This window comes from Culex quinquefasciatus, chromosome 3, assembly GCF_015732765.1.
Source record: "Culex quinquefasciatus strain JHB chromosome 3, VPISU_Cqui_1.0_pri_paternal, whole genome shotgun sequence".
Lineage (NCBI taxonomy): Eukaryota > Metazoa > Arthropoda > Insecta > Diptera > Culicidae > Culex > Culex quinquefasciatus.
Window position 1 is genome coordinate 153,445,119 of NC_051863.1, and position 26,802 is coordinate 153,471,920.

Sequence of the window (26,802 nt, forward strand, 5' to 3'; positions counted from 1 at the left end):
TCAAATTAGTACAAAGTCACAGTCAGAACTCTTCAAAGCACTCACTCCCAGTTTATCACGATCCAGGTTCGATAAATCACAGCCTTTGATATCTTTCGCTTTAAACACGTCAGCGTAGGTGTACAGATTGTTAGCAGCCATCCACTCGAGCACGTTGGCGGACGTCCATTCGGTAATTGACTGTGAGTTAGAAAACAGCGAATTAGGGGTGGATTAAAGATGCGTTAGTTCCTGCGGAAAGTACAAACCTTGTCGGAGCTATAGGTGTTCGGCATCTTCGGGTAAACTTCGGGATTTCTTTGGCACATATCATGAATGGCTAGCGGTAAGCACTTGATGTGGAAACAGGACCAGCATTCTGGGGAGGGCGAGAAGAGGAAAATGAAAATGAGTGTGACAAATCTGTTAGCAATTTGGATTCGCGTGTGTAATAAGAACCAGAATAAACGCGTTTGAATAGTGATGCAATTGGATTAGATAAGCAATGGTGTGTAATTTCACAACTATGGAAAATTTATCAAAAAAAATGTGGTCTTTTTCTGTGACATAATTTAAACCATCAAATAACAACCAATCTTTTTGTAATCCCAAAAATCAACCACAACATTTGACTATTAGGCAAGAATTTAATATTTTCGAAAATTGTTCATCCGTTTACTGAACATTTTTAAAACTCGACTTTTTTGACATTTTTAGAATTCGAAAAAAAATATTTGGGGGCCTCGAAGTTTGTTTTTGAAAACTATGAAACTATGAAATTTAAGGTAAAGCCGTCACGCCAAATTTAATATTTTGAAGCCACGTGTTTTATGTACAAGCTGTCCATACAAAAATGGTACTTGACAATCCAAAAATCTGTATCTTTTGAAGGGTCTTTGGTAAAGTTTAAGGTAAGGATGCGGACTACACCGACAAATTGGGCCCGAAAAAGAAGGGGGCAAAACATTTTTTTTTTTTTCAAAAACTTGAAAACTTTAATGAAGATTTAAGTGCAATCAGCTGAAGTTAATTTAAAATGCATCGTGTTTAGAATCAATTTTAGCATGTTTGGGTTGATTTAAAAAAAAGTTATTTAATCCACCTTTAGGGGGAAGGTGCCTTCATCACATTTATAGAGTAATTAGAACACCCCCCACCCCCGCTCACCTCCACTCTCCCCTCCCACCACACTCCTTAAATTGTCCACATGGTTTATGGATGGCCCTAAAGTGAGGTCCCATTAAAAATAAGTTATGAATAAAAAAATCTAACTACCTACAGACTTTTTGTATATAACATACAGACACCGCCTTTGAAGAAAATGGCATCCCTCTACAAGGCTTTTCGTGGCGATCAGATCCGGCCATTTGAGGTTATGTTGAAAATCACATTTTTTGTAGTCGGTTATATAACCTTTTTATTTTAACTTTTTTTTTTTTTAAACGACTTAATGAAACTGTACAATTTTCAATATCAAGCTGCGCACAGATATTTGTTCAGAATTTTATTCTGATTCGATAAGTTTAAATGAACGTGGGTCTAGGAGGTTAAATTAAAAACTTTATTTTCCGAGTATTTTTATAGCCTTTCCTCAGTAAAGAAGGCAAAAATTTAAAATTTGGTCCTAAAATTAAGCTTAAATTTGTGATGTTATTGTTCACAACGATAAAGCTTATTTTTCTGAGTATACAATGACGTTTTGAAGGACCGCAAAGGATTTAAAATATATTTTCAATTCAATTTTTAAAAATTAACTTCTCGGCCCTTCTTGACAGAAAAGGTCCTACTGTTTTTTACCGTTGTACATAAAAATTGACATAGGGCTTTAGTACCCAAATTTTGGTGTTTAGTATCGCAAAAAGTGTTTTTTTTCGCTAAAATTTTTGGTTTTTAAATCAAATCATATATTTTCAAAACAACAGAACACGTGGCTATGGCTTGTTATTTCATTTTTTTTTTGTCCAACATAAAACGCCATCTTTTCAGAAAACTCGAGAAAAAGTTAAAAATCATTGATAAACGGTGCACATCAACCAGAGCTTTTGCACAGCTTTTGTTACAGACATTTTAGTATCTTCAAAACTACGGACACTATCGATATATTTTTTTATTCATCCCCCAAAGTACTGCTTACAAAATAGCTTACAACAAAATTTGACTTTTTTACAATCGAACTTGTGCAGGATTGGGTCCGTAAGTTTGACAATTTTGGAATAAGAAGACAACAACTTTTTTGGTTGCTGTGCACCCTTAAGTAACTTTTTTTTGAAACAGTTTTGTCATTTTTCAGAAAAATAAAAAAAGGGTTAAAAAAGTTTGTTGACATATTTTTTTAAATGTGAACTCAAATTTCAAAAAGCATTGAGTAAAATTTTGGTAAGGTTAAGGTTTTTAAGTTGCAGCCATGTTCAGGTTTTTTTTTTTTTGAAAAAATGTTTTAGCAGTGAAAATTCAGTTAGTTAGTTCCCAAAAAATCGGTGATCAACGAGCAACCATAGGCCGTATCAAGAATTTTCTCAGCATTTCGAAAATATTTCAAAAATGGAAAAAATATTTTTTTATTTAAAAACATTTTTTTAATTCAAAAACTGCAACTTTTCCAAACAATGGCTTTAACTTTATCAAAATTTCAGTTAAGTAGATTTTGATTGCAAATTTAATTTTACATGAAAAACTGAAGCATAAAACATGCTTGACCATTTTTTATCTTTTTTTGGAAACTATTCTTTTTTGTTTAACAGTAAAACCTTGCCAAAATGTGTGTTGCCCTTTCCGGAATTTTCGGAAAAGATGGTATTTTATGTCACATTAAAATAGTGTTTTTATTCCATGTTTATTTAAAACAGAAAAAAAATCCGTGTGTAATTTTTTTTGTGAAATCCTCATCCACATACAGTACTTGTTCGGTAACTGGGCTGAGAACGTAGCCCAGTCACCGGATGCTGTTCGTTAACAAAAATTAACGAGGGGACTACCGATGCATAATATTTTCTTGATGAAACAGAAAAATAAAAGTTACTAAAATTTATTCACAATGATAACTTTTCATAATTCTTTAATTGTGACTTGAAATTACATAAAAGTTTGAAAAAAGTTTTTATTTATGTTCTGAACATGATTTTTGCATCCATAAACCCCTCGAGTTATCGAGCACCCAGTTAAAAACCAGCCAAGATAAACAATGCCCAGTTACCGAACAACTACTGTACCTACAACTATGTCCAAAACACTAAATAGATTTTAAAAAATCTTAAAAAATATATTTTTTTAGTTAAGTTTTTAGTTGCATACCATTTTTGTATGGAAAAATATATAAGCAATCTGATGATACAAAATTGCTTCTTTGGACATACATTAAAAAAATCGGATGGCCGAAAAAAAATACTCTAAAATAATTAATTTTTCCATTCCCATTATTGAAAACATTGGAGAATTGTTTAGGATCATAAAAGGTATTAAAAATTGCTGTGCTTCTCAAATTTGACCAATTTTTCTATTTTCAATACAATTATTACACCTTAATGTCCACCCATTAAAACTGTACGTAGTCCTACGTCATTCCGGTTCTGTCTGTAACATATCTTCTTTGACGGACTTTACAAAATGTGATAGAATTTGAATTTTTATATGTTAACATTTTGCGTCTTTTTTTTTCTTTTTTGAAATTGTTTTTCCATACAAGTCTCTATACAAATTTTGCGGGCTGGTCATACAAAATGGGTATGTGTATATTTTAAAATCTGTACCAAGAAAAGGAATTTGTTGATCGATTCGAAGTCTTCAATACAGGTCTGTCCAGAAAAAATGAGTACACGGAAAAAATGCCGATTTTTGATAGTTCACTTTTTATTACTAAAAGTTGAATTCCCAAATTTGATATCTTAATAATAATTTTGGAAAAAATACGATTTTAGCATAAAATCGACAATACAGTCATACAAAATTTATGATTAATTATTTTTAAGATGCTAAATCAAATTTTCAATCAAATATGACTGAACATATTTTTTGAACGAAAGCAACCCTGCAAAAAATAAATCAAAGAGCTGAGGAAATTTCCTGCAATTTTCCTTTTTAGACTTTGTTTATCGGACAACTGGCTCTCAACCTAGTTTTTCTGATTTCTGATAATATCTTAAAAATTACAACTATTGGTTCGATTTTCAATGTCAATAAATGAAAATAAATGATTTTTTTTTGCTTTTCCTTAAAAATATTTTCAAAAAAATTTCAATCAAGTCTAACTAAGGCTATAAACATTTATTTTCAACATTTTCAAGTGTCAGGCTTGACCTGAAAATTTTAAAACATTTTTAGAGTTAAGTACAGAAAATTTCACAACAGTTTCATATTTTGATACAGTCCAGACTCGATTATCCGATGTTTTGAATGGCACTTCGGATAATCGATTCAAGAAAAAATACGTTTTTTTTTCTTATTTTAAACATCAAATTCGAGTTCTGCGACCCCATTGTAATCAAATTTGAATAGATGATTGCCTATTAAGTTATAAAATGCATTTTTCAATATTTCTACACCGTCATATTAGCCGCCATCTTGGATTTAAACATTTTAAATCAATTTAGCGTAGTTTAGGGGTCATATTTAAGCATGACAATAAAAAATTAGACAACGAAAAAAAGTCGTGATTCGATTATCCGAAGTTTTGACCATCCGAAGTGAAATTTTTCCAAGGCCTTCGGATAATCGAGTCTGAACCAAAAAAAAACAAAACTAAAAAGCTGTTTCTCCGTGTACTCGATTAGAAAATTCTTTTCCAAGGTACAGATTTTAGAATATTCACATACCCATTTTATATGATCGACCCGGTATGGAGACCTATATGAAAAAAATCTTTAAAAAATCGCGAAATTAATGAGAATCACTCAACAATTCCTTTGATTAGTTTTCGAGAAATTTGCATTTGAAATAAATTTTTTGGAAGATTGGTGGAGAATGCAGATCACTGTTAAGTTTACACACTACCAGAATTAATGAGCGTGTTTTAAACATTAAATTAATGCATATTTTGATTCAAAAGCTATCATTTAACGTAGTAAGACTAGGATTACAATTTCTGCAACCTTTTTTTTGTTGTGGGTGTATGGAATTTATTTTTTGTTACTGAAGAAAGTTAAATTAAAGGTTTGCTTTTGAAAAAGACAAACTCAGAAGTCTTTGAGAGTGGTTTCATGAGTTTCTAAATCATTTAATTCTAAACTTTTTTGAAAGTCTATTTTTTTTTTTTTTTGTTGAACAAAATACAAATTGCAGTACAGTAGTTGATCGGTAACTTGAGAAAAATGTTGCTAACTAACATAACGATGCATAATATTTTCCAGATGAAATATAAAAATAAAAGTTACTCAAATTTATTTACAATGCTTACTTTTCATATTTCTTTAATTGTAACTTGAAATTAAACAAAAGTTTGAAAAAAGTTTTTTTTTACTTATTGAATATGATTTTTGCATCCATTAACCCCTCGGTCATTTTGGTTTGTTGTGGTTTTTTGACGTTTGTCTGTTTTTTTAACTCGGCTACGGTCCAGTTATCGAGCGCCCAGTTAAAAAGCAGCCCAGTTACCGAACAACTACTGTAGTTTAAAAAGAAGAAGAAGGTATCCTTACGTCTACACTGCCGTCCTTGCAGTCCGAGTCCCCAGATGTAGTCGCGACCTGTTTCGTTTGTTCAACGGTGTTGTTTTGCGCGGTCGGCAGCGGCGGCGATCAAATAATGTCATGAAAGGAGAGAAAAACGAGACAGAGAATAGCACAGTGTCAGTGATTATCGACTCCGCTCATATTGCCCCTTATGTTTTGTGTGGAATACTTACAAAGTAAACAGATAATAGGAGTTACAAAATAAACAGGTACGGTCGTGTGACATTTGTTAATGTTTTTATTACTAAATTCATCCATTTTATTAACTATAATGATAATTGATAATGAATTGGTATTATTTCTCAAATATAAGAGGCAATATTTTTTTATATAGATAAAAATGGGATTTTGGAATGATTGTGTGTGTGTTGTTTGCATTTTCTATTGTGCAGTGCGAAAAGGGGGTAGCTTGCGTTTTGTTTGCTGGTTGTATTGTATGGGTGAGGAATTCCTTTAAAATCTAGATGGAATCTGTAACGCTTAAATTATTCGTAAGCAATATCTGAGATTTAGAGAGATCCCTCACCGATAGCGGATAGTTTCGATAGGTTGGCTGCCTGCTTTCCGTTGGCATGCGCGCAAAAGACAAGACTATACTGGGTTACAAGACATGATTCGATCTCGAGACAGACACGGAAAGAAAACAGCCAAACAAACTGGAACCAAAAACGAAACCTCCACAGACCAGATGCGAACCGGAACCGGAAAGCGTGCAATGAAAGCAATTCTAAGCAGAATGAATTTGATAGCAAGTAAACAACATAAGCCGCACGTAAAATGCGCCAATTGCTAGGGGAGTCATACTGCTAACATCCGCGATTTTTTTTTTTGTTGGATTGCTCTCATTGCAGATTTGGCCAGCACCTCCAACTCCCTGAAGCTATTTACATCTAGAATTGTTCTAAAAAAACGAGCGTCCCGGTTTTAGTTTTGTGTAGCGTTTTTAAATTTTGACTCAACCAGATACCAAAAAAAACAAAAACCTCAGGAACAAGCCATCATCGGTTCCCCCGGGACGCATCTGGTCTGTGCCCAAGCTCACCCCCCGAAAGAAAAAGAATTCGTTTGTGTGTGTGTGTGTGTGTGTCTGTGTGCAGGGACAGAGCGTGAAAAGGGGGTGGAAAGTGTCAAAAAAAAGAGGGGGGCAAACGGTTTATATTACCCAAACCGGCACCGGTGCTCGGGTTGACGCACTGGACGTAAATGTCCTCGAGGCCGCTGCTGCCGTGGCCGGAAGGGGCCGTCGTCGTCAGGTTCAGCGTCAGACTATTGCTGTCCTTGGTGGACTTGGTGAGCGTAAGGTTCGCCATCGTGGCCACCACCGTCGTGACCGGTTCCACCGTGCTCGGATCGACGGTGCTACCGTTGTTGTTGTTGTTGTTGTTGTTATTACTAGTATTGCTGGTGCTGGAAGGGTCGCCGACGATGCCACCACTGCTTACCAGGCCGGTTACCGGCAGGTAGTGGGACGACGGGGACGCGGAGGTTGTCATGCTGGTGCCATCGCAACGGGCCAGATTGTGCACTGGAAGAGAGAAGAGAAGGGTATCATACAACGGAACCGCGGTATGCTTACACCAACCAACAAAATTTCTGCGCAGGCTTAACTCGAAGGGAAGCATGAATTTTAATATTTAGACAGGGTCGAATGGGTTTTCTCCAAAGTTTGTATGGAGAATTATGTTGCATGCAATTTTGTGGTTGTATGCAACAGCGATGAATCGCCCTAATTCTCCATACAAACTTTGGGGCATAACCATTCGACCCTGTCTAAATATTTTTGAAAAATACAAAGTGCAGGTGATTCTGGGGACCTCAAAGTTCAAGCTTTCGCTCGAGTCATTTTTGATATTTTTTGTAGTTCAGTGTTATTTTTAGTCTAAAATCAACTGTTTCCTAGAAATTTAAACTTTATTTTCGTCTAAAGTTGGTAATTTCTTCTTTGCTATTATTTAATGATTTAAATAAGACCTTTCTTCAGCAATGCAACTTGTAAAGCATAGTGGCGACAATTGATGTTCGTTTAAATCACGAAAAAAGTAAAATAATATTAGAATTGTAATTCCATTCATAACTTTTAACAAAAAATGAACACATAAACAATGCAGAAGACTTCCTGAGCAGTTCTCTAGAATTTCGCAAAAAAAAAAATTTTTTTATTTGGATGAAACTTAGATCGATATCTAGATTTTTTTGTGGACTCAATAAACCAAATTTTCATAATAAAAGAGGTGAACTTTATTGCTTCAAAAACTCCATAAATAAGTCATTTTGCTTCATTGGATTATCCAAAGAGTTTGATCTTGAAAATCATGAAAAGAAATTTTCTGATGGCAGAGTTTTAAGTTTCGATTAGGACTATTAAAAAATAAGTGCACGGAAAAAAATATTTTTCTAAATTAACTTTTGAATCACAAAAACTCGATTTTGACAAATTTTACCGCCTTCGATTTGTTTTTCATTTTTTGGATATGGAATGACGGAAGTTTAGATTTTCGCCAAGCTATGATTTTTGAAAAAAGTAGTGCTCTTTGAAAAGTTTTTATTAGATTTGGAAAAAAAAATAGAATACCTGCAAAATTATTCTACAATTTTCATTTTCGGACATTGTTGATCTGACATTCGGATATGACCGCTCAAAGAACTAAAAAGGAGTATAAAAAGAAATTCAGGCGTAATTTTCAATACTTTTTAAACAAAAAGCATTACAAAATGTTTTTACATTATTACAGGGTGACTACTCAAATTCTAATTTCAAATTCCCGACTTATTCAGTACCTCAAATAGTAGGCATTTTTTTTATCTAAAGTATTTTTGTAAACTACTATTTATCCAACTTTTCAACAAAGGTTCAAAATGAATAAAAATTATTGAAAATTTGAGTAAAACTAAGAAAATAAATTCCTAAAACAATACTTTAAAAACGAAAGCAACAATGATTCAGAGAGAATACATGAAATCAGTCTATAGGAAATAACCGAAAGCTTAACAATAAATTCAACGTTTATTTAAAAAAATTGCCAAACATAAAGATGTTGATATTTGTTTTGAACTGTAAATTAAAATGGGAATGGCAATAATATAAAGATAACTAAATTTTAAACGATTCATAATTTATTTTTTTATCAGAGTGCGCGTTACAGTTAAGCAATGCAACAAGATGAAACCAACCATAACTTGACGCTGGCCATAATCGTTGATTTTTAGAAATTGTTTTCAAATTGATTTTGCATTAGGGACCATCCACAAACCACGTGGACACCTTTTTGGAAATCTCAACCCCCCCCCCCCCTTCGTCGACAATTGCCTATACAAAAAAAAACTTTTTTGTATGGAGCGTGGACCCCGATGTGTCCACGTGGTTTATGGATGGTCCCTTAGCTTTGTTGCTGTTTAAAGTTAGATTTTGTTTGAATAAAAAAATAGAAAATCTGTGTCAAATGCTTGCCATCCTAACCATCCAATTTATTTACTGCCGCTCGAAGCAAGTCCGTCCCATATGTATATTTGTCGATTTTGAGATAAGCCCGACAAAAGTCTTGTTTTAACATCTACTTCAAACCTATTTAATAAAAAAGTCATGTTTGTTCTAGAATTTCCAAAATAAAAATGACTTGTGTGCTGTCCCATATGCAAAATAAAGGTAAGTCAGTTCTTGGTTAGAAATGGCTCACAAATCGATCAAATAAATGTGTAGTTTTTTAAATAACCCCCAGACTATGTCTCAAAGAGCATATTGAACTTAAGTTGATGATATTTAATTAATATTTATAGATTTTGAAACGTTATACTCGATACGTATTCTGCCTTTTTTTCCTCATGCAAGGGACAATCACGGTAAAAAAAGAAACTACATACCATTGTAACTATTATTTAAAAAAAGACAGTTCTGTTCCTTATTGAATGAAACCCCATGGTCCTGGTTCTGGATTAGGTTCCACTTCCAACGCAGATTGCGGTCAATTTCAAGGGTCCATATACTGAGACGTTTACTCAAATATCTCCTCTCTCTGCAGCAAAAGAAATTGACTGTCTCGTCGCCGGTTAAAGCTTCATACTCAGGAATAATACTAAAACTATTCGTCAAACAAGATTAGCCTGAAACAAACATACTTTTAGAAATTTAATTAAAAATGCTTCAAAAACTACCAAATCAAACCAACAGTTGACAGATAATTTTCTGTTGTAAATGTTTAAGCCTACCTTGATAACCTGACAGACTTGCCTTTATTGATGGACAAATAAAGTCAGGTCAGTCCCAGCACGAAAATTTACCAAATTAACTTATAAATTTAAACTGTTTCAAGTCAAAATTGGAGTAGGGGTATTATTTAAACCAATATTGAAATAATTGTTGAAAAAAGATTTCAAAATTGTTGATTAAAAATGTAAAACGGTGAAACATTTTTCGAGCTTCTCATGGCGTTATCACAGCACTCACTTTTTACATATGGGACGGACTAGATTCGAGCGGCAGTTTATTAGTATGTAATTCTTATGCAATGTCTAAAATAGCCTTAAATAGGTTAAAAAGTGAAAGGAACCTTAAATTTAAAGTAAGTTGCTATAAAAGAATTGAGTGAAATTAATTTGAAAATTGCATAAAATATTATAAAATCATTCAAGAGATAGAAAATAATTTTCAGACTTGGGACTCCCGACTTTTCCCAATTTTTTGACAAAAAATCGTAAATTCCCGACTTTTTCCCAATATTTCGCGGATTTTTCCCGGTTTTCCCGACTTGAGTGGCCACCCTGTAAATTATTACAGTTATGCTTCTGTCAAAAAATGAAAATATCAATGATGTCACTAAAAGATTTTGTTCAAGTGTTACATACTTCTATTTATGATCTGTGGTTCCAAGATTATTATTTATTTTACATTTATTGTTTATTTAAATCTTAAGTATTACTAATGTAGGTAAATTTTGATAATATATTTATAACAATTTTTAAGTGAAAATATTGGATGATTTAATTATTATAATTCTGGAGTGTTTTTTTGAAAAGGTCCTACAAACCAAATTTTCATTTTTTGCTTTTTGGGTGTTTATGAATACCCTTGACTCACGGCGGTTCTAAAAACACCCAAAAAGCAAAAATTGAAAATTTGGTTTATAGGAACTTTTCAAAAAAAAAAAACTCCAGAATTTTTTTAACATAGTGTCCATCAACTTTAGAAAATATAAGTTTATGCAAAAAAGTTACAAAATGATGACTTATTCAGCACGAGTTGTACATTTGGCTTTGTTTGAGGGACCATCCATAAACCACGTGGACACTTTATGGGGGGGGGGGGTATGGCGATTGTCCACGCTCCATACAAAAAAGATTTTTTTTTGTATGGACAATTGTCCACGAGGGGGGGGGGGGGTTCGAGATTACCAAAAAAGTGTCCACGTGGTTTATGGATGGTCCCTTGCGAGATTGCCGCAAACAAGTTTGCAAGTTTGGCAAACTGTCAAACACAAAAAAAAGTACGAGTTTGTTTGTTTGTTTGCCAAAGTCTAATACGTCCTTAAAACTAATACGAAGATTTCTGAAGAATGGCTTTATAAGGCTTTCTAGGCCCAGTGAAAAAAATATAATTTAACCCAAAAATGACGAACTTCTCGTCACAGTGTCCTGATGCAAACATTGATCGAGCCCGAGCTGTCACTGCCCTGCGAAGTATGTTTGCCGACATATCGGGCGGCCAGTCAAAAAAGCCTGCTAGAAGTCGCCTGAAAAAAAAACTTTTGGTAGAAAGAGATAGGAAACCTGATGCAAACAAACGTCCAGCTGTAATGTAAACATACTTTGAATGTGTTGGTAAATTTCTGACTAGAAAGCCTTATATCTTATCCAACATTTTTTTTTTCAAAGTTAAAAGGTAGGAATAGCAATAAAAAGCCCATTCTGCGATATGACCATTCGGAAAATGATTTTCGGCAATGTGTAAATTCGGGATAATGTTTTTAGGGCAAGTTGCTGTTCGGGGATGTGGTATTTCAGTGAATTCGGGGAAATGATATTCGGGTAAATGACAATTGGGGGAAGTGTTTTTTTCGGAGAAATGACTTTTCTAGTTAACATGTCAAAAACATGAGATGTTCCCTTAAGTTTTTGATAACGGAATATTAAAAAAGGCAATCCAGCTGAAATATATAGCAAATTAAGGGGTTACATACATGTAAATCGGCAATAAAGTCAAAGGCTAGTATGAGCACACACTTCAACTTTTTTTTAATTTTTTTTTTCAGGGCATTAAAATATATATTTTCACCTACTAACAAAACAAATCTGGAGTTTTTTTTAAAAGGTCCAATAAACCAAATTTTCAGTTTTTGCTTTTTGGGTGTTTTACCCCTAACTCAAGGCGGTTTCAAAAACACCCAAAAAGCAAAAACTTGAAATTTGGTTTATTGGTCCTTTTCAAAAAAAACTCCAGAAATTTAAAGATATTTGGATGCATCATTGCCGAGATATAGCAATTTCAAGTTAGCAGTTTCAAAAAACAGGTGCCACGATATCTCAACACTGTCTTGACCAAATCTGCTCAAAATTTTGGTGAAGACTCACTAAGTGGATCCCGTGTGCATGACGAAGCCCGATTTTCAAAAAGTTTATTTAAAAAAAGATAAAAAAATGTGTTTTTCATATAAAAACCCGTTAGTTTTTGATTTTTGTAATTTTTTGTATTTTTTGCTTCGTCATGCACACGGGATACATCTTGAGAGTCTTCACCTCAAATTTCAGCCAATTTGGTCCATCTCATCTCGAGATATCGTGGCACACGTCAATCAACTCGGGGTTTAGAGAAAAATGCCAACAAAGTTTGACAGCCCACTTTGAGCATGGCAAAATTTTGAGCTTAAAATCGTCTCTAACTCAGTTTAATCATGGATTATCTTTATGAAAGTTTCAGGAGTGATTGAAAATCATCTTTTTAGTGGATTCAATAAATTTTCTGTAATATGAAATTTTGTGATTTTCTACAAGTATGTAACTCCTTAACACTGTTCATGCCATTTACTTAAATTTTAAGGAAAATTACTATTATTTAAAGATTTCACCAACGAATGCTGATGTTGAAAGAATTGGTTATTGCCAACTCTGTCGTGAGATATCGGCACATAATTCTGATTTCTAAAATCTTGCAAATTGTGTTCAAATTGAATTTGTCAATGTTTAAAAGCGATCCAAGCATAATGATTGTGAAGGCCGACAGCACCTCCAACTCCTTTGAACAAAAAAAAGTGAGCTTAGCATCGTAAAACAATAAAATCAACTGTCCAACCCTGATGGTTGAAACATAACGGTATCAACTGACTCGCTTACGATCGCAATCTCCGATTGATCGAACAAATCAGAACAAATGGAAGCAAATCCGAACAAAAAAAACTCCTCCACCATCAGAGCAGGTAGCTTAGCGTAACACAGTAAATAGTGTGTACTTACACTGCACATAGCCCGCCTTGCCGCTTCTCCGGTTGGTCGCCCGGTACCACACCGGGGCGACTCCCCCGCCCGTGTTCACACTGCTGGCCGGAACGTACACCTCCAGGATGTCATCGGGCTGGCAGCTGAGCTGCTGCTCCTCGCCCGCTGCGCCAATCGCGGAAGTGCCGATGGCGGTCGTCGCACGGTAAAGCACAACGCTGCTGTCCTCGTCCATTCTCGACGACTAGCGGCGACGACTTGGTGTTCTGGCCTAGTGGCTACGACTAGTGTGCGCGTACGTCTTGGTGAGACGGCGGGCTGCTGGTGGCACATGTACCCGAGCGAGAGGGTGTGTGTGTGTGTGTGAGTGACTTATCAACGCGGCGCGCTTGTTTGGCTTAGCCAACTTCGGGTCTAACGTGGAAGGAGGTTGGCGCGAGGGGGGGTTGCAATTGAAGCTGCTGCTAGTAATGTCTCTGGTCGCGATTGTTTACCCTTTGTTCTTGCTTGTTACGCGTTACGCGTTACTGTTGTGTGTGTGTGTGTTTTTTTTTTTGTGGAAGAGTGGACAAAGAGGTCCTGCTTCTTCCTTCTATCGGTTATTGTAATTGGAGGAATAGTTTAGGGAAAAAGCTAAATATTTGTGTTGGCTGGACTCCTCATTGAGGAAGAACCGGCTTCGATCAGTTACGGCAGCGATCACCACAATACCGTCTTGGGTCAAGATGTCCCCGGAGATCTGGTTCTGCTGCTGCTGGCCCATTAAATAATCGAGGGTTGATTGTGGTTGAACTAGCTCATTCGGCTGGACCGGTTTGTTGTGGGTGTGCTGCTGCTGCTCCCTCTTCTTTTTCCTCTCTAATCTCTCTTCTAGCTCGCGAGCACAGTTCACACGCGGTTCACAATCATCTGAGAGTGAGTGAGGGTGTGTATGTGTGCACTTGTGTGACTGTTCGTGTGTGTTTTGAGTGACACTATACAGAGCACTATCGTTAATAGTTGTGCGCTTCTTCTTCTTCTTCGCCCACTGTCACAGCTTCTTCCTCTTCTTCTTCACCAACAACAACGTGGTCGTCGTCACATTCTGCTCGTAAGGCACATTTACAGGGAACTGCTACTGCTGCTGCTGAGGCGGTTCTCCGCGGCACGAGATCCATCTTCATGCGATTGATTCTGCAAATTAAAACAGGAGAAAGAGAGACAACACTGTAATTAGTCTGAACACATTAAAGTAACCATAACTAAAATCTAAAACCAGAAAACGACGACCAGCAAGTCTACTCTCCTTCTGATAAGAGAGAAACCGAAACTTGTTGAATTGTGTTCAAGGTCTGCGCGCCGTGGACCCGGGCGGCGTCCGTCGTCGACGTCGTTGTCGTACACAAGTATCTGCACAGCAATGGGCAACTACTACTACACAGACTATACCGATGGTTGAGCATAGAAATGTGTGACGACAGATGGAAGCGGGGCGGTATGCAAAACGTTTCAGGACTTGAACCGCTCGTGCGGTGGAGAAATTAAATCATTTAACTCCTTGTTGCACACCACCTTATAAAGCATCATTTTTTCGTAATTATACAAATGGGATTTTCTTTAATTAAGATTCTAGCAAAGCCTTAGTCATTTTGGTCATGTCTATAACATAACCACCTGCATTTATTTGCAAGCAGTTACCGTAAATTTATGTTTTGTGTTTTTGTACTGGCTCTGTGGTAACTTTTTCATTAACAAAAGAAGCAAAGTTTAACACAATGTTGAAAAATATTGAGATCAGATTTTCCGACCGCTTGGGCTTTTATAGCGAAATTCGAGTAAATGGATAAGAAGAACACAGGAAAATAAAATCGTAGAACCATTAAAGGTTTTTTTTTTAAATTTCAAAAATATAGTCGAATATTCTACTTACATTCGACTTAATGTTTCGATGTTAAATAAATCAAATTGAACCAAAAGAGCACCAGAATATCATATTATTTCAAAAAGCGTTTTTGTTTTATAACTGTTTTGCTTTACCTGCACTGCCCATGAATGATTAAGAAGTTACATACATGTAGAAAATCACAAAATATCATATTACAGTAAATTCAGTAAATTCGCTAAAAAGATGATTTTCAATCACTCCTGAAAGAAAGCGAATTGTCAAACTTTGTGAACGTTTTTCTCCAAACACCGAGTAGATTTACGGGTGCCACAATATCTCAAGATGGGATGGACCAAATTGGCTGAAATTTGGGGTGAAGACTCTCAAGATATATCCCGTATGCATGATTAAGCCCGATTTTGAAAATTAGCTTTTTTTAAAAAAAATACAAAAATCAAAAACGTTTCTATATGAAAGCATAAAAATATATTTTTTTTAATTTAAATTCTTCACCAAAATTTTGAGCCGATTTGGTCAAAACAGTGTTGAGGTATCGTGGCACCCGTTTTTTGAAACTGCTAATTTAAAATAACTATATTTCGGCAATGGTAGCTCTAAATGTCTTCATATTTATGTTTTTAATAGATGAAAATGTATATTTTAATGCCCTGCAAAAAGATTTAAAAAAAATTGAAATGTGTGCTCATACCAATCTCTGACATTTTAGACGATTTACATGTATGTAACCCCTTACATGACCCTTGTAAAAATTTTAATTTTTTTTAAATGCCATACAGAATCGACTCTATTTTCTGGGATTTTAGGATAAAAAATTTGGGATGATCAGCTTATCATTGTCTTTTTTGATTTGTATAATATACTGTCCATCGGTTCCTTGTATCCAAATAGTCATTTTCGTTCACTTTTTTTCACATATACTCAAAAAGCTGAGAAAATTCTCTACAATTTGCTATTTTCGCCATTGTTGATCCGTCCTCTGGTTGCTGAGATATGGCTTTGTAAAGAATAAAAATTATCAAAAATGATATTTTTCGATTATCAATCGATGATATCTTCGAAACCATTAATCAGATTATCAATGTTGAAATGTCGAACTGGTGTGAAATTTTCTCAACCTAAACTTTCAGATTTTTGAAATTACGGCAAACATTATATCAATAGGACAAAATAGTATAATTTAAGCTCACAAAGATTTCTTCAATTGTGTTTAAAAATTGTTTCGTTGAAAACCAACAAAGTTAATAAAATTATTATTTGGGAACACACAGTGTTTATTAAAGTCACCCTACTTTGATAGACACTGTGTTTATACAAAAAATAATAATTATGTTGACTCCTATAATATTTTAGTGAAACTTGTCTCTTCTGTTATATTATGTTATGTTATATTTTTTGGCCCTTCTAGACAATTGTAGAGCTTGTAACAATGAACATTTCTAGAGTTTTTTAAGGTCCTATAAGCTATTTTGTTTCACATGTTTATAGGACCTTTTAAAAAAACTCTACATTTTTATTCTTGAAAAAAGAATTTTGATCAATTCTAACAAAAGTTATGGGCACAAAACGATTAAAACTCATTTTCAGATTAAGATAAAATGAGTTAAACAAACTTTTTATTTTATTTTTGATTGTCGAGCTTAAGTATGACCCCTTAACTACTCTAAAGTGATTTAGAATTTTGAAATCCAAGATGGCGGTCAAAATTGCGGAGATGAAATATTGAAAAAATGCATTTTTTAATTTGATTGGCTATAAACCATGGAATTTCAACTAAAATGCAGTCACAGAACTCGAATTTGATAATAAAAATAAGAAAATACTAAAAAATCCTGAGTCGATTATCCGAAGGCCTTTACAAACCTTCGGATAACCGAGTCTGGACTGTAGAGCTATCTCGTCATCCTGCGAAAATAAAAATTTGGACCACCCTAAAATTTTGACCATCCTAATGTCCACAATACCAAAAGATGCCCATACAGTCCAGATCGATTATCCGGAAGGCTTTGGCAAAAATTTCACTTCGGATAATCGAAACATCGGATAGTCGAATCACGAAACAAAACATTTTTTTCGTTGTCTTATTTTTGATTGTAGTTTAGTATGACCCTTAAACTACTCTAAAGTGATTTAGAATTTTTAAATCCAAGATGGCGGCCAAAATGGCGATGATGAATTATTGTAAAAATGCATTATTTTAATTTTACAGACAATCAACCATTCAAATTCGACTAAAATTGGGTCGCAGAACTCGAATTTGATGTTTAAAGTAAATTTTCGAAATTTTCGTTCGTGATTCGGATAATCGAGTCTGGACTGTATTGACCCTGATCATTTGTCCCGAATCCTAAATCTCTACACGCGACCGCTATCAATTTTGTCACGCTAGATTTCGGTTTCGGACCACTGTGCAAGTGGTTAAGGGTGTTCCAATGCACCTTCTGAAATTTGAATTTCACTAAAACAGTGTTCAGTTTAAGCTTCCGATGAGAAAAACCAAACGGCTCATATTCCATTCTAATGAGACATTGTCTTGACCAAAAATTGGCGACAAAAACTTTTCTTCATTTGACATTATTGTCAAATTTTCCATTATGGGCAGAGCACATAAAAAAAAATCTAGATATTCAGCAATTCCATTTGAAGAGCCGAAAACAGTTCTCCGATCGTGCTCAAAATTTTTCTGGAAGTTCTTTAGCCGAAATAATTAGACTCGTTTTTTTTTTTTTGTTTGACTGTTAGGTGACTACCACCCTGTGCTAGGGTGGTCCCAAAAACGGCAATTTTCGTCAATTTTCGCAAAAACCATATATTTCAAAAAATCATAACTCTGTGCCATTTTAACAATTTTTTTTACCTCAATATTCCTCTAATTGGTCGCAGTGGTCATAAGGCTCAACAAAAATAAAATTAGCTGTCTTGGGCGCAAATGAAAGGTTATAAAGTTTGCCTTTCAAGGAAAAATAATTTGAGATCCAAAAAAAAAAGCCAACAATTTGAAAAAATCGTATGAAAACATAAAATGCCGTTTCCCGGGCAGACGGTAATAACATAATTCATGCCATTTTAATAACAAATACTGTTAAAATAAGAGAAAATGTTATGGAATTTTCTTGTAAAATAAATTTTTGCATAAGAGTTTATTAACAGTTTATGTTATCATAACAAAATTTGTTATTGGTCTGATGATTGAAAGCCAAAACAACTTGGGGAAAACATTTTTTGTTATGGAATAATAACTCCAACAGTTACTGTTATTGGGATGATCGGATTTTTTGTTAAAATAACGAAAAAGAATAACAAAGATTTGTTCGAAGAATAACTCAAAATGTCAATGTCAATGTCAAAAATCAATAACAATCCAAAAACAAAAAAAAAATCATAACGACGAAAAACAAATCTTGTTATGAATAACATAAAATGTTTTTGGTCTAGTATTTTCAATTATCAAAAAATGTTATTTCCAAGTTATTTCCGTCTGCTCGGGTTTGATCATGTCTGGACAAAAGAGCCTGTGTCTAAAAATATTTTTGTCGGATTCCCCGGAAAATTTCACATCCCGGGCAGACGGTAATAACAAAATTCATGCCATTTCAATAACAAATTCTGTTAAAATAACAAAAAGTGTTATGGATTTTTCTTGAAAAATTCATTTTTGCATAAGAGTTGAATAACAGTTTATGTTAGAGCAATTCCAGCCCATAACAGGAATTTTTTAAGTCCTTTTTTTCAACCCTCTCCGATTTCAATGAAATTTTGTAGACATGTTATCCTAGGCATATATAAGACATTTTTGTGTAAATGGAGCCAGTTACACTCGATAATTACATTTGAGAAGGGCATAAGTGTTTTAAATATTTTTGTATTTCATAATTTAAATATTGCTGTATCTCAAAACCGTAGCATCGTATCTAAAAGTGGTCAAAGACTAACTTGTAGGGAACGGAACGGAAATTTTACGGGCTTTCCGAAAAAATTACACTGAAAGAAAAAAACACTTCACATTTATGAGATTTTTTTAATTTTTAAGTTAAAAAGTCAAATTTGAAGGTGAGCCCACGATTTTTTTTTTCGTTCAATTTTTTTTTTTTTTGAAAATAGCATATGATGTTACAAAAAGACTCACGAAAAATGCAGGATCTTTGACCACATTTCAATTGGATACATGGGCTTACAGATATAAGCTAATTACATTGCTCATAACTGAAAACATAATATTTTTTCAGTGTAGTATAGTAACCTGGATAGTAAATTAGCTTATATCTGTAAGCCCATGCATCCAATTGAAATGTGGTCAAAGACAAACTTATGGGAAATTGGACAAGCTTTCCGTTAAAAATATTTTCGAGACTGAAAAATCAAGTGGGTCATATAGAAATTGCCAAAAACCATAAAAAAACCTATTTTTTCAACATTTTTATTTTTAAAACCGCTGTAACTTCACAAGGATTGGACTTAGGACAATGGTCAATATGGAGACTTTTATGTAAAATTGTCTAGAGAATCGATTCCCGTATTCCGTTTTGTGAAAATTTTGATGTGAAGAGCACTTAAAAAAAACAGTTTCAGTAAATGATTTTTGTATTTTTTTAGGTGAGTTGCTCCATCCTGCATTTTTCGTGAGTCTTTTTGTAACATCTTAGGCTATTTTCACAAAAATTTTGAACGAAAAAAAAATCGTGGGCTCACCTTCAAATTTGACTTTTAAACTTAAAAATCCAAAAATCTCATAAATGTGGAGTGTTTTTTTCTTTCAGTGTATTTTTTTCGGAAAGTCCGTAAAATTTCCTACAAGTTTACCGTCTGCTCGGGATAACTTATAAAAAAATGGCGATGTCAACCCGTACGATTCCGAGGTATGATTTTTTCAAAATAAAAAAAAAGAGTTTTTCGAGGCGTCACGCGCAAAAACGGAAAAATTACAAAAACGAGAAAAGTCTAGTTTTTTACTAAGACTGCGATAACCTGAACATTTAAGAATTGCTGTATTATAAATCTATATTAAAAACAACTAATGCGCCACGGGTTTCCTATGTACATAGGACCTTTTGAAAAAGTAAGCGAAAAGTCTGTTGTTTTATTAAACTGTATCACTAAGCACTGAATAAATCACCACAACAATAGCCCATATCGCAACAAAGTTGTATGGTAATCATCTTCCTCTATAAATCCAATTCGCTCTTCTAACCACGATCTACTGTTTTCCCCCGGCCCGGCCACAGACCAACCCCAGTAGTCACAGGCCGCACACCATGTGGCAACGGCCGTTTGGCCTTCGAATTTCAATTGAAATATTGTAACGGTAGAGCATCGCCGCGCATTCTGCATAATTCTGCGACAACGACGGGACGGGACGACCATCAGAGCCAAAGTATGTGTCTGTTCGAAATGGCATTCTAATGGTGGTGGACTGAGCTGACCACTGGCAGGCTGCTGACGGCTCGATAGTCAGTACTTCAATGTTTATTCCGGTGGTGATGGTCTGTCTGGTTGTGACCGGCCATATAGCATATTTGCAGCTCTATGGCAGCTATGGCACTAGAGAAGATTAGTAGTTGGAAGTATTGTGACAAACAGTTGAAAAAGTCTAAAAGGTTTAGGGATAGGGCAATAATACCAGCGACTGAGAAAAGCTGTTTCAGCATTAGCCAAGTCTGATATAATTTACGCTTTCCCATAATTTCGCGGCCGGTCAGCGGGTGATAACCTCCTCGTCGATGTGCCATCTGAGCTACGTAGCTATGAGGTGGACGTCTTCAGTGAGCTTCCCTGAATCCATTGTAACAATTATTAATTAGTTTTGTAGTTTACAGGTCCGAACTTCTACTCATACTCTGGAGACAACGACTAGTAATTTTAACAACCCTCTCAGACACTAAACACAGTAGTGTTGCCAAGTGCCTGAACCTGGAGAGGATCGCCATAAGCAAAAAAAAAAAAGAAAACTTCAACGTACAGACACGTACATCTATCTACACACAGCTGAGCTGGAGTCGCGTCGGATGATGATAGTGTGCGCGGTATGGTGAAGAGCTCGAAAAAAAATTACGTCATCGTCGGTTGCTCGCTGGCTGGCAGTCTGCCTTAGCTTGGCTCAACTTTGATCAGAGCTCAGTTCAGTCCGAGAGGAGGAGAAGGCAAAAAAAAAAGCGAAATAAACCGGTAAAAAAGACACTTTGCTCTCTCTCTCCCAATACACAACTCCGATGGCAGAGTGTTGGTCTATGGTCGATCCACAAAACGTGTTTGGGGCACCACGATCGATCGCTGGGGGTGTATTTGTGCCCGCCGTGCCCCGTGTGTAAGTGTGCTGCTTTTGCGGATTTTTCCGTGTGTGTTGTGAGTGATGTTGAGCATAGAAAGCTGGAGGAAGTTTGTAGAAAGGCCAACTTATTTGATTTTTTTTTTATTATTCATAATAATTGTAAATCATGATTCGAGAACGGTGGCATTTTATTGCAATCTATATAACAGAGATTTTGTCATACAAAAATACTGAAATTTGTATGACCCAATCATACCCTCCAGACCTAATGTCACCCCTGATGACGGTATTTTAAATTTAATAAACAAATCACAAAAAATAACTCAGCTTAACACTTAATTCGAATAGGGGAAAGTGGGGCAAGTGTAACAAGCTAAGGAAATGCTCGTTATAACCCATTAAAAACGTTAAAAAATTTGTCGGATTTTTTATAATCATCTTATTCCAGGTATTGACTGAGACTTTGATAGAACAAGATTTTAAAACATCCTGGTTTTTAATGTAAGAAATTGATTTTAAAATTTTTGATCAGATCAGATTAGAATGTATTTGAAATGTCTCTTTCATTTTTAGATTTAAAAAAATATTTTACTGAAAATTTGATCGTTTTTGCGAGAAAAAAAACATTACTTAGATGATAAATAGTAAATTTTCATGATATCACTATATTTTGTGTGGACAATTTTTTTTAACAATTGTTTATCAGTTTTTAAGTACTTTTATGTATTTATTTCACAATATAATATGTTGTTGCAGCAATTCGTTATTTTTTTCATTCTTAAAATCCATATGATGAACATGATTTTTAAAAGCTTTCAACAAAAATAACCAAAAGTTAAATCATACTGTATAATAAGGTGCAATTCATTGCACAGTGGGAAACATCGAGACAACAAACGGACTTAATTGATGCCGGTCAATTAGAACTTTCAACCAAGACTTTTCTAATGTGAAAAATTCCGAGAAGTCGATTGGTAATGGTGACAATTAGAGCGTCCAATTTCCCGTCCCGGGAAAAAAATCCCGGGAATTCCCGGGATTTCCCGGAAAAAAATATTTCCCGTTTCCCGGGAAATTTTTAAATTTCCCGGGAATTCCCGAAATCCAAACGGAAGTATACATTTTTTTACCTTTTTGGCACCAATGTTTTGAAATCATTCAAAAAATAATAATTAGAGAACCTCATTTGATTTTATTCATTTTAATTTAATGTTCATATTGAACTATGTCTGTTAATTTCATTGCAAGTTTAAATTTAGATAATATTTATTCCTGAAGCATTCACAACTAGGAATATTGTTTGGTTATATGTTGGGCAACAAAAATTACCCTATTATGGAATGAATATTGCCTATTTTCTTTTCGACAATTTATTTTAACGACTTTTTTTGTTATATCATTTGAAAATAAGATATTCACCATTTTTGTTTACCTTGACCAAACTGGATGAAAATTTAATTGATATAATTATTTTTTTCAAAAAGGGCTGTTCGAGAAGAATTTGTTTAAAAGTATTCAAGATATAACCATTAAATTTAAAATATGAAAAAATATCGTTTAATTTCAACCACTTTTACACTATGAAAATTATTTTAAACTAATTAATTTATAAGAACATTTAACCATATAACTAAAATCATTCCATAAATGGAACCATGAAAAATCTTATGAAGTTTACCCAAAGAATCCAACCATATTTCAAAAACTCGCTTCAATTTTTGTAAAACTGTGAGTTTGGTTTCATGAAACAGTGTTTCAAGCTAAAAAGCGCTAGAAATTAGATTTTTTAGGCAAATTCAATGATTATCTTTTTGTTCACAAGTTGAAAATACTTGTTCTGAAATAAGTAATTTGAAATAAAAAACATTATTTCTACATGATATTTTTTTCGTTTCAACGATATGGTCACTGAGACAAATTTAAAAGCAACTTTATTTTTGTGGGGCATAGATTTTCACTGTTCAAACACTTTGATTAAAAAAATACTTTTCAACAAAAAATACTAATAATATTTTTTTGATTTGGTACGATTGGAAAGAAAGCATAAACAACAAGAAAACTTATAATATTTTCTCAAAGTTGCATGATTTTTTACAAGCATTCAAGCCATTCATTGATCCTCACACTGATTTTGGACATCAAAGGTGACGTTCTGTACAATTCTGTTGCAAAATATTAATCAGAAACAGGATCAGAATAATTTTTGTCATATTTAAAATTTCCCGGGAATTCCCGGGATTTCCCGGGAAATTTGTTGAAAATTTCCCGTTTCCCGGGAATTTTGTAACCCCGGGAAATTGGACGCTCTAGTGACAATCCACGGAAATTTGCATAAGGCCTTATGAATCGCACAAATTTGGACAGAAATTTTAGTGAATGGCATTCTTTAGGGCTCAAATAGTGCGTCCATTCCGGGAATTCCCTGGATTTTTTCCAAAACCGGGAATTTTCGAATTCCGGGATTTTTTTTATAGGGAGCGTTCTTTTATTACGTAACGCGAAAAATCGGACTTTTAGACCCCCTCCCCCCCCTCGTAACAAAATTTCCATACAAATTTTAAAAATTTTGTATGTAGCGTAACACGGCCTCCTACCCCCCTCCCCCCTACTGCGTTACGTAATAAAAGAACGCTCCCATAATTTTTTTGAAGAAATACATTAATAGTTGAATAAATAATAACCGATAAGAATTTAAAAGCATTAAAATTTGTATGCGGCATATATTAGCATTAATTTGGCTTATTAGTGAAAATTGTTGAAATTTGAGTTTACAGATTCCCAAAATTACTAGTGCTTACAATATTTTTTATTTATCTCTCTATACTTTTAAAAGACTTGTTATTACATTTTTGAATACTAATAATTTTAAAAAATTGGAAAAAAATATATTCAACTATTCACAATTTAGTCCCGGTTTTCCCCAGTTGGCCAAAGCAGAATAAAAAACAAAAAATATATATTTTTAATTTCTTTTAAGGGGTTGCATACATGTAGAAAATGCAAAAAAAAACTTATTGCAGAAAATTTATAAAATCCACTTGAAAGATGATCACTCCTGAAAGTTTTATGAAGATATTTGTATGTATGTATGTATTTGAAACCCCGTCTTGGCAGGACGTGGCCATGACCACAGTATATTTCAACTGAGACGGTTCGGTTAGAAACCACCATAAATCTCAAGAACCTTTGAAGCAAATACCTTTCTCTGGCTAACGATTTCTTCTGAAATTGTACAGACATAGATCGGTAATCTAGATGTCTCGGGCCAGGCCATCCACGACTCCCTCTTCCAGTTCATGAGTATATGAGATAGCCATGGGCTGTTTTGAGACGGTGTTAGTACCCGAGCAGACGGTAATAACTTGGGAATAACATTTTTTGATATTTGAAAATAGTAGGTCAATAACATTTTATGTGATTTATAACATGATTTGTTATTTTTCGTTATTGGATCGTTATTGTAATAACAGACTAATAACATTTTTAGTTATTCTTCGAACAAATCTTTGTTATTATTTTTTGTTATTTTAACAACTAATCCGATCATCCCAATAACAGCTCGAGGTATTCTTCCATAACAAAAAATTTAATTCCAAAGTTGTTTTGGCTTTCCTCCAATGTCAGACCAATAACAAATTCTGTTATGATAAAATTAACTGTTATTAAACCCTTATGCAAAAATTGATTTTTCAAGAAGATTCCATAGCACATTCATTTGTTATTGAAATGACATGAATTTTGTTGTTACCGTCTGCCCGGGTAGTTATATAATGTTTGGATATGTTATACCTTGTGACATTATTTCGCCACTACAGATAAATTCAGTTCTAGAGCATTAACTCCATGATGGACAACTGGTTAGCGTCCCAGACCATCAATCCCAAGGTGTCAAGGTTTTTTTGTTCATATTAAAAGTTCAAATCATCATTCCAAATTTCAAGGAAACCGACCGGGATTTGATCCCTGAGCCTTCTGCTTTCAAGGCAAAAGCCGCAACCATTAAATCACGGAGCCGGTTTGAAAATTTTATGAAAATATGTCATTATTAAACTGAGTAAGAGATTTAAGCACCAAATTCTGCCACACACTAAAAAAATATGAATTTTACATCAAACGGAATTCAAAACCAGACGTAAAAACTCATCATGTAATCGAAAATCAAACGTAATATTATGTTTGGTTTGATGCTGAATAACCAAATTCACCGTCACAAAATAGAGAAAAAAATTGTATCTGATAAAATGTAACATTAAATCATTTTTAACTGAACATTACATCTAAGATGATGCAGATGACTGGAGCGTGTTTTGTCGTGTAATATTCTGTGCGATGATTTAATTTTACATTAGAATACCCCAATTATACGCTGATTTGCTGTCTTTCCACTTCACAGTGCAGCGTGGTGCTGCAAACGTCAAACATGTTTGAGATTCAAGAAAATCGGTCGAGGTCGCGAATAAGTTTTTTCGGTAGATTTTTGAGAAATGTACAGGTTTTTTATTTCGATTGAGCTGAAAAGCGATATTAAATCAATTACTAAGGTAGGTTTAATGATTTTTTGTTTATATTTTTCCTGTCATTTTAATTCTGAATTCTTAATTTCAGTCAGAAAAATGTCCTCCCTTCTTCCGGACGATGACGCACCGGTCCGTTTCATGTTCAAGCTGCTGGTCAAGGTTATCCAGCAAACGACCACACGGAGACGGCTGCTGGCGACGGACAACTGGAGTGCGAAGCAAACTTCAAGCTGTGCCCCAGCAACGACGCACGGTTGATAGTGCCGCGGAGGTTTGCGATTGATGCAGACGGCGGCATTTAGCCAAGGAGGCAGCTTTCCGGTACTGGCGCATCGGCACTTCAACTTAACTGTTCCGGTGCGCACAACAGTTTGGCGGTCCGGGTGTGGAGCGATGTCGAATCGACGAAGCTATCCTGAACGGCGCATCTTTAGGACAGGTGGGACAAAAACGGACGGAAGCCGTTGGCTGGGGCCTTGCTAGACAACCGCAGCTAGGTGATAGACGCGTACGACGATCTGAGACGAGCTCGGATCAATATCCGGCGCGGCTGGATGGTTGTGGCTCGTTGTGCAGAACGCGATGAAAGTGTCTTCTGTAGTTGGACAGTTCCTGGCACAGCCGGGCGTTCCGGTAGTGACAGAAGAAGGAAAATTGTAGGACACTTCGCTCATCGCGACCACCGTGAGTTGGATTATACTGGAACCGGAAGCCGGAAGCGCGATGAGATTGATTATTCGTTCCGCCACGGCAAAAACACTCGTGCTTTGTTATACCCTTTTTATTATAATAATATCAAATTAAATGTTTTTTTTTCAGTAAGAATGTGTTTTTCTTTCTCTGCCCAAAAAAAAACAATCCAATAAAAGTAGATTCTAATAGGAATGCTTTCCAATTCATTGCGATGATTGTAATTTTACACGACCATACCAATCGCTGGTTTGGTCATGTAATTTTCAAATCAGATGTAATTTTCCGTCTTATGTGACGCTCCAGTTATGTGCATCATATAAGACAGAAAATTACACGATTTTTTCGAAGTGTGCATGCGCAAAGCAAACTGTCAAACTTTGT

The 26,802-nt window shown here is 34.8% G+C and overlaps 1 protein-coding gene across 3 annotated transcripts in view; it reads right to left on the reverse strand.

Moving 5' to 3' along the window:
- The window catches only part of LOC6044397 (phosphatidylinositol 3-kinase regulatory subunit alpha), a 62,747-nt gene that overhangs the window by 9,454 nt on the left and 26,491 nt on the right, over positions 1 to 26,802 (reverse strand). For 2 of the 3 annotated variants that reach the window (XM_038258579.1, XM_038258580.1), the window contains exons 2-7: positions 13,083 to 14,237; positions 6,805 to 7,167; positions 5,816 to 5,908; positions 5,610 to 5,657; positions 249 to 358; positions 46 to 180 (exon numbers count right to left, since the gene is read on the reverse strand). In XM_038258579.1, the coding sequence (XP_038114507.1) occupies positions 46 to 180; positions 249 to 358; positions 5,610 to 5,657; positions 5,816 to 5,908; positions 6,805 to 7,167; positions 13,083 to 13,299 (966 nt within the window). In that variant the 5' untranslated portion in view covers positions 13,300 to 14,237. The remainder of the gene's footprint in view (positions 1 to 45; positions 181 to 248; positions 359 to 5,609; positions 5,658 to 5,815; positions 5,909 to 6,804; positions 7,168 to 13,082; positions 14,238 to 26,802) is intronic. The other variant, XM_038258581.1, reaches the window with a different exon arrangement.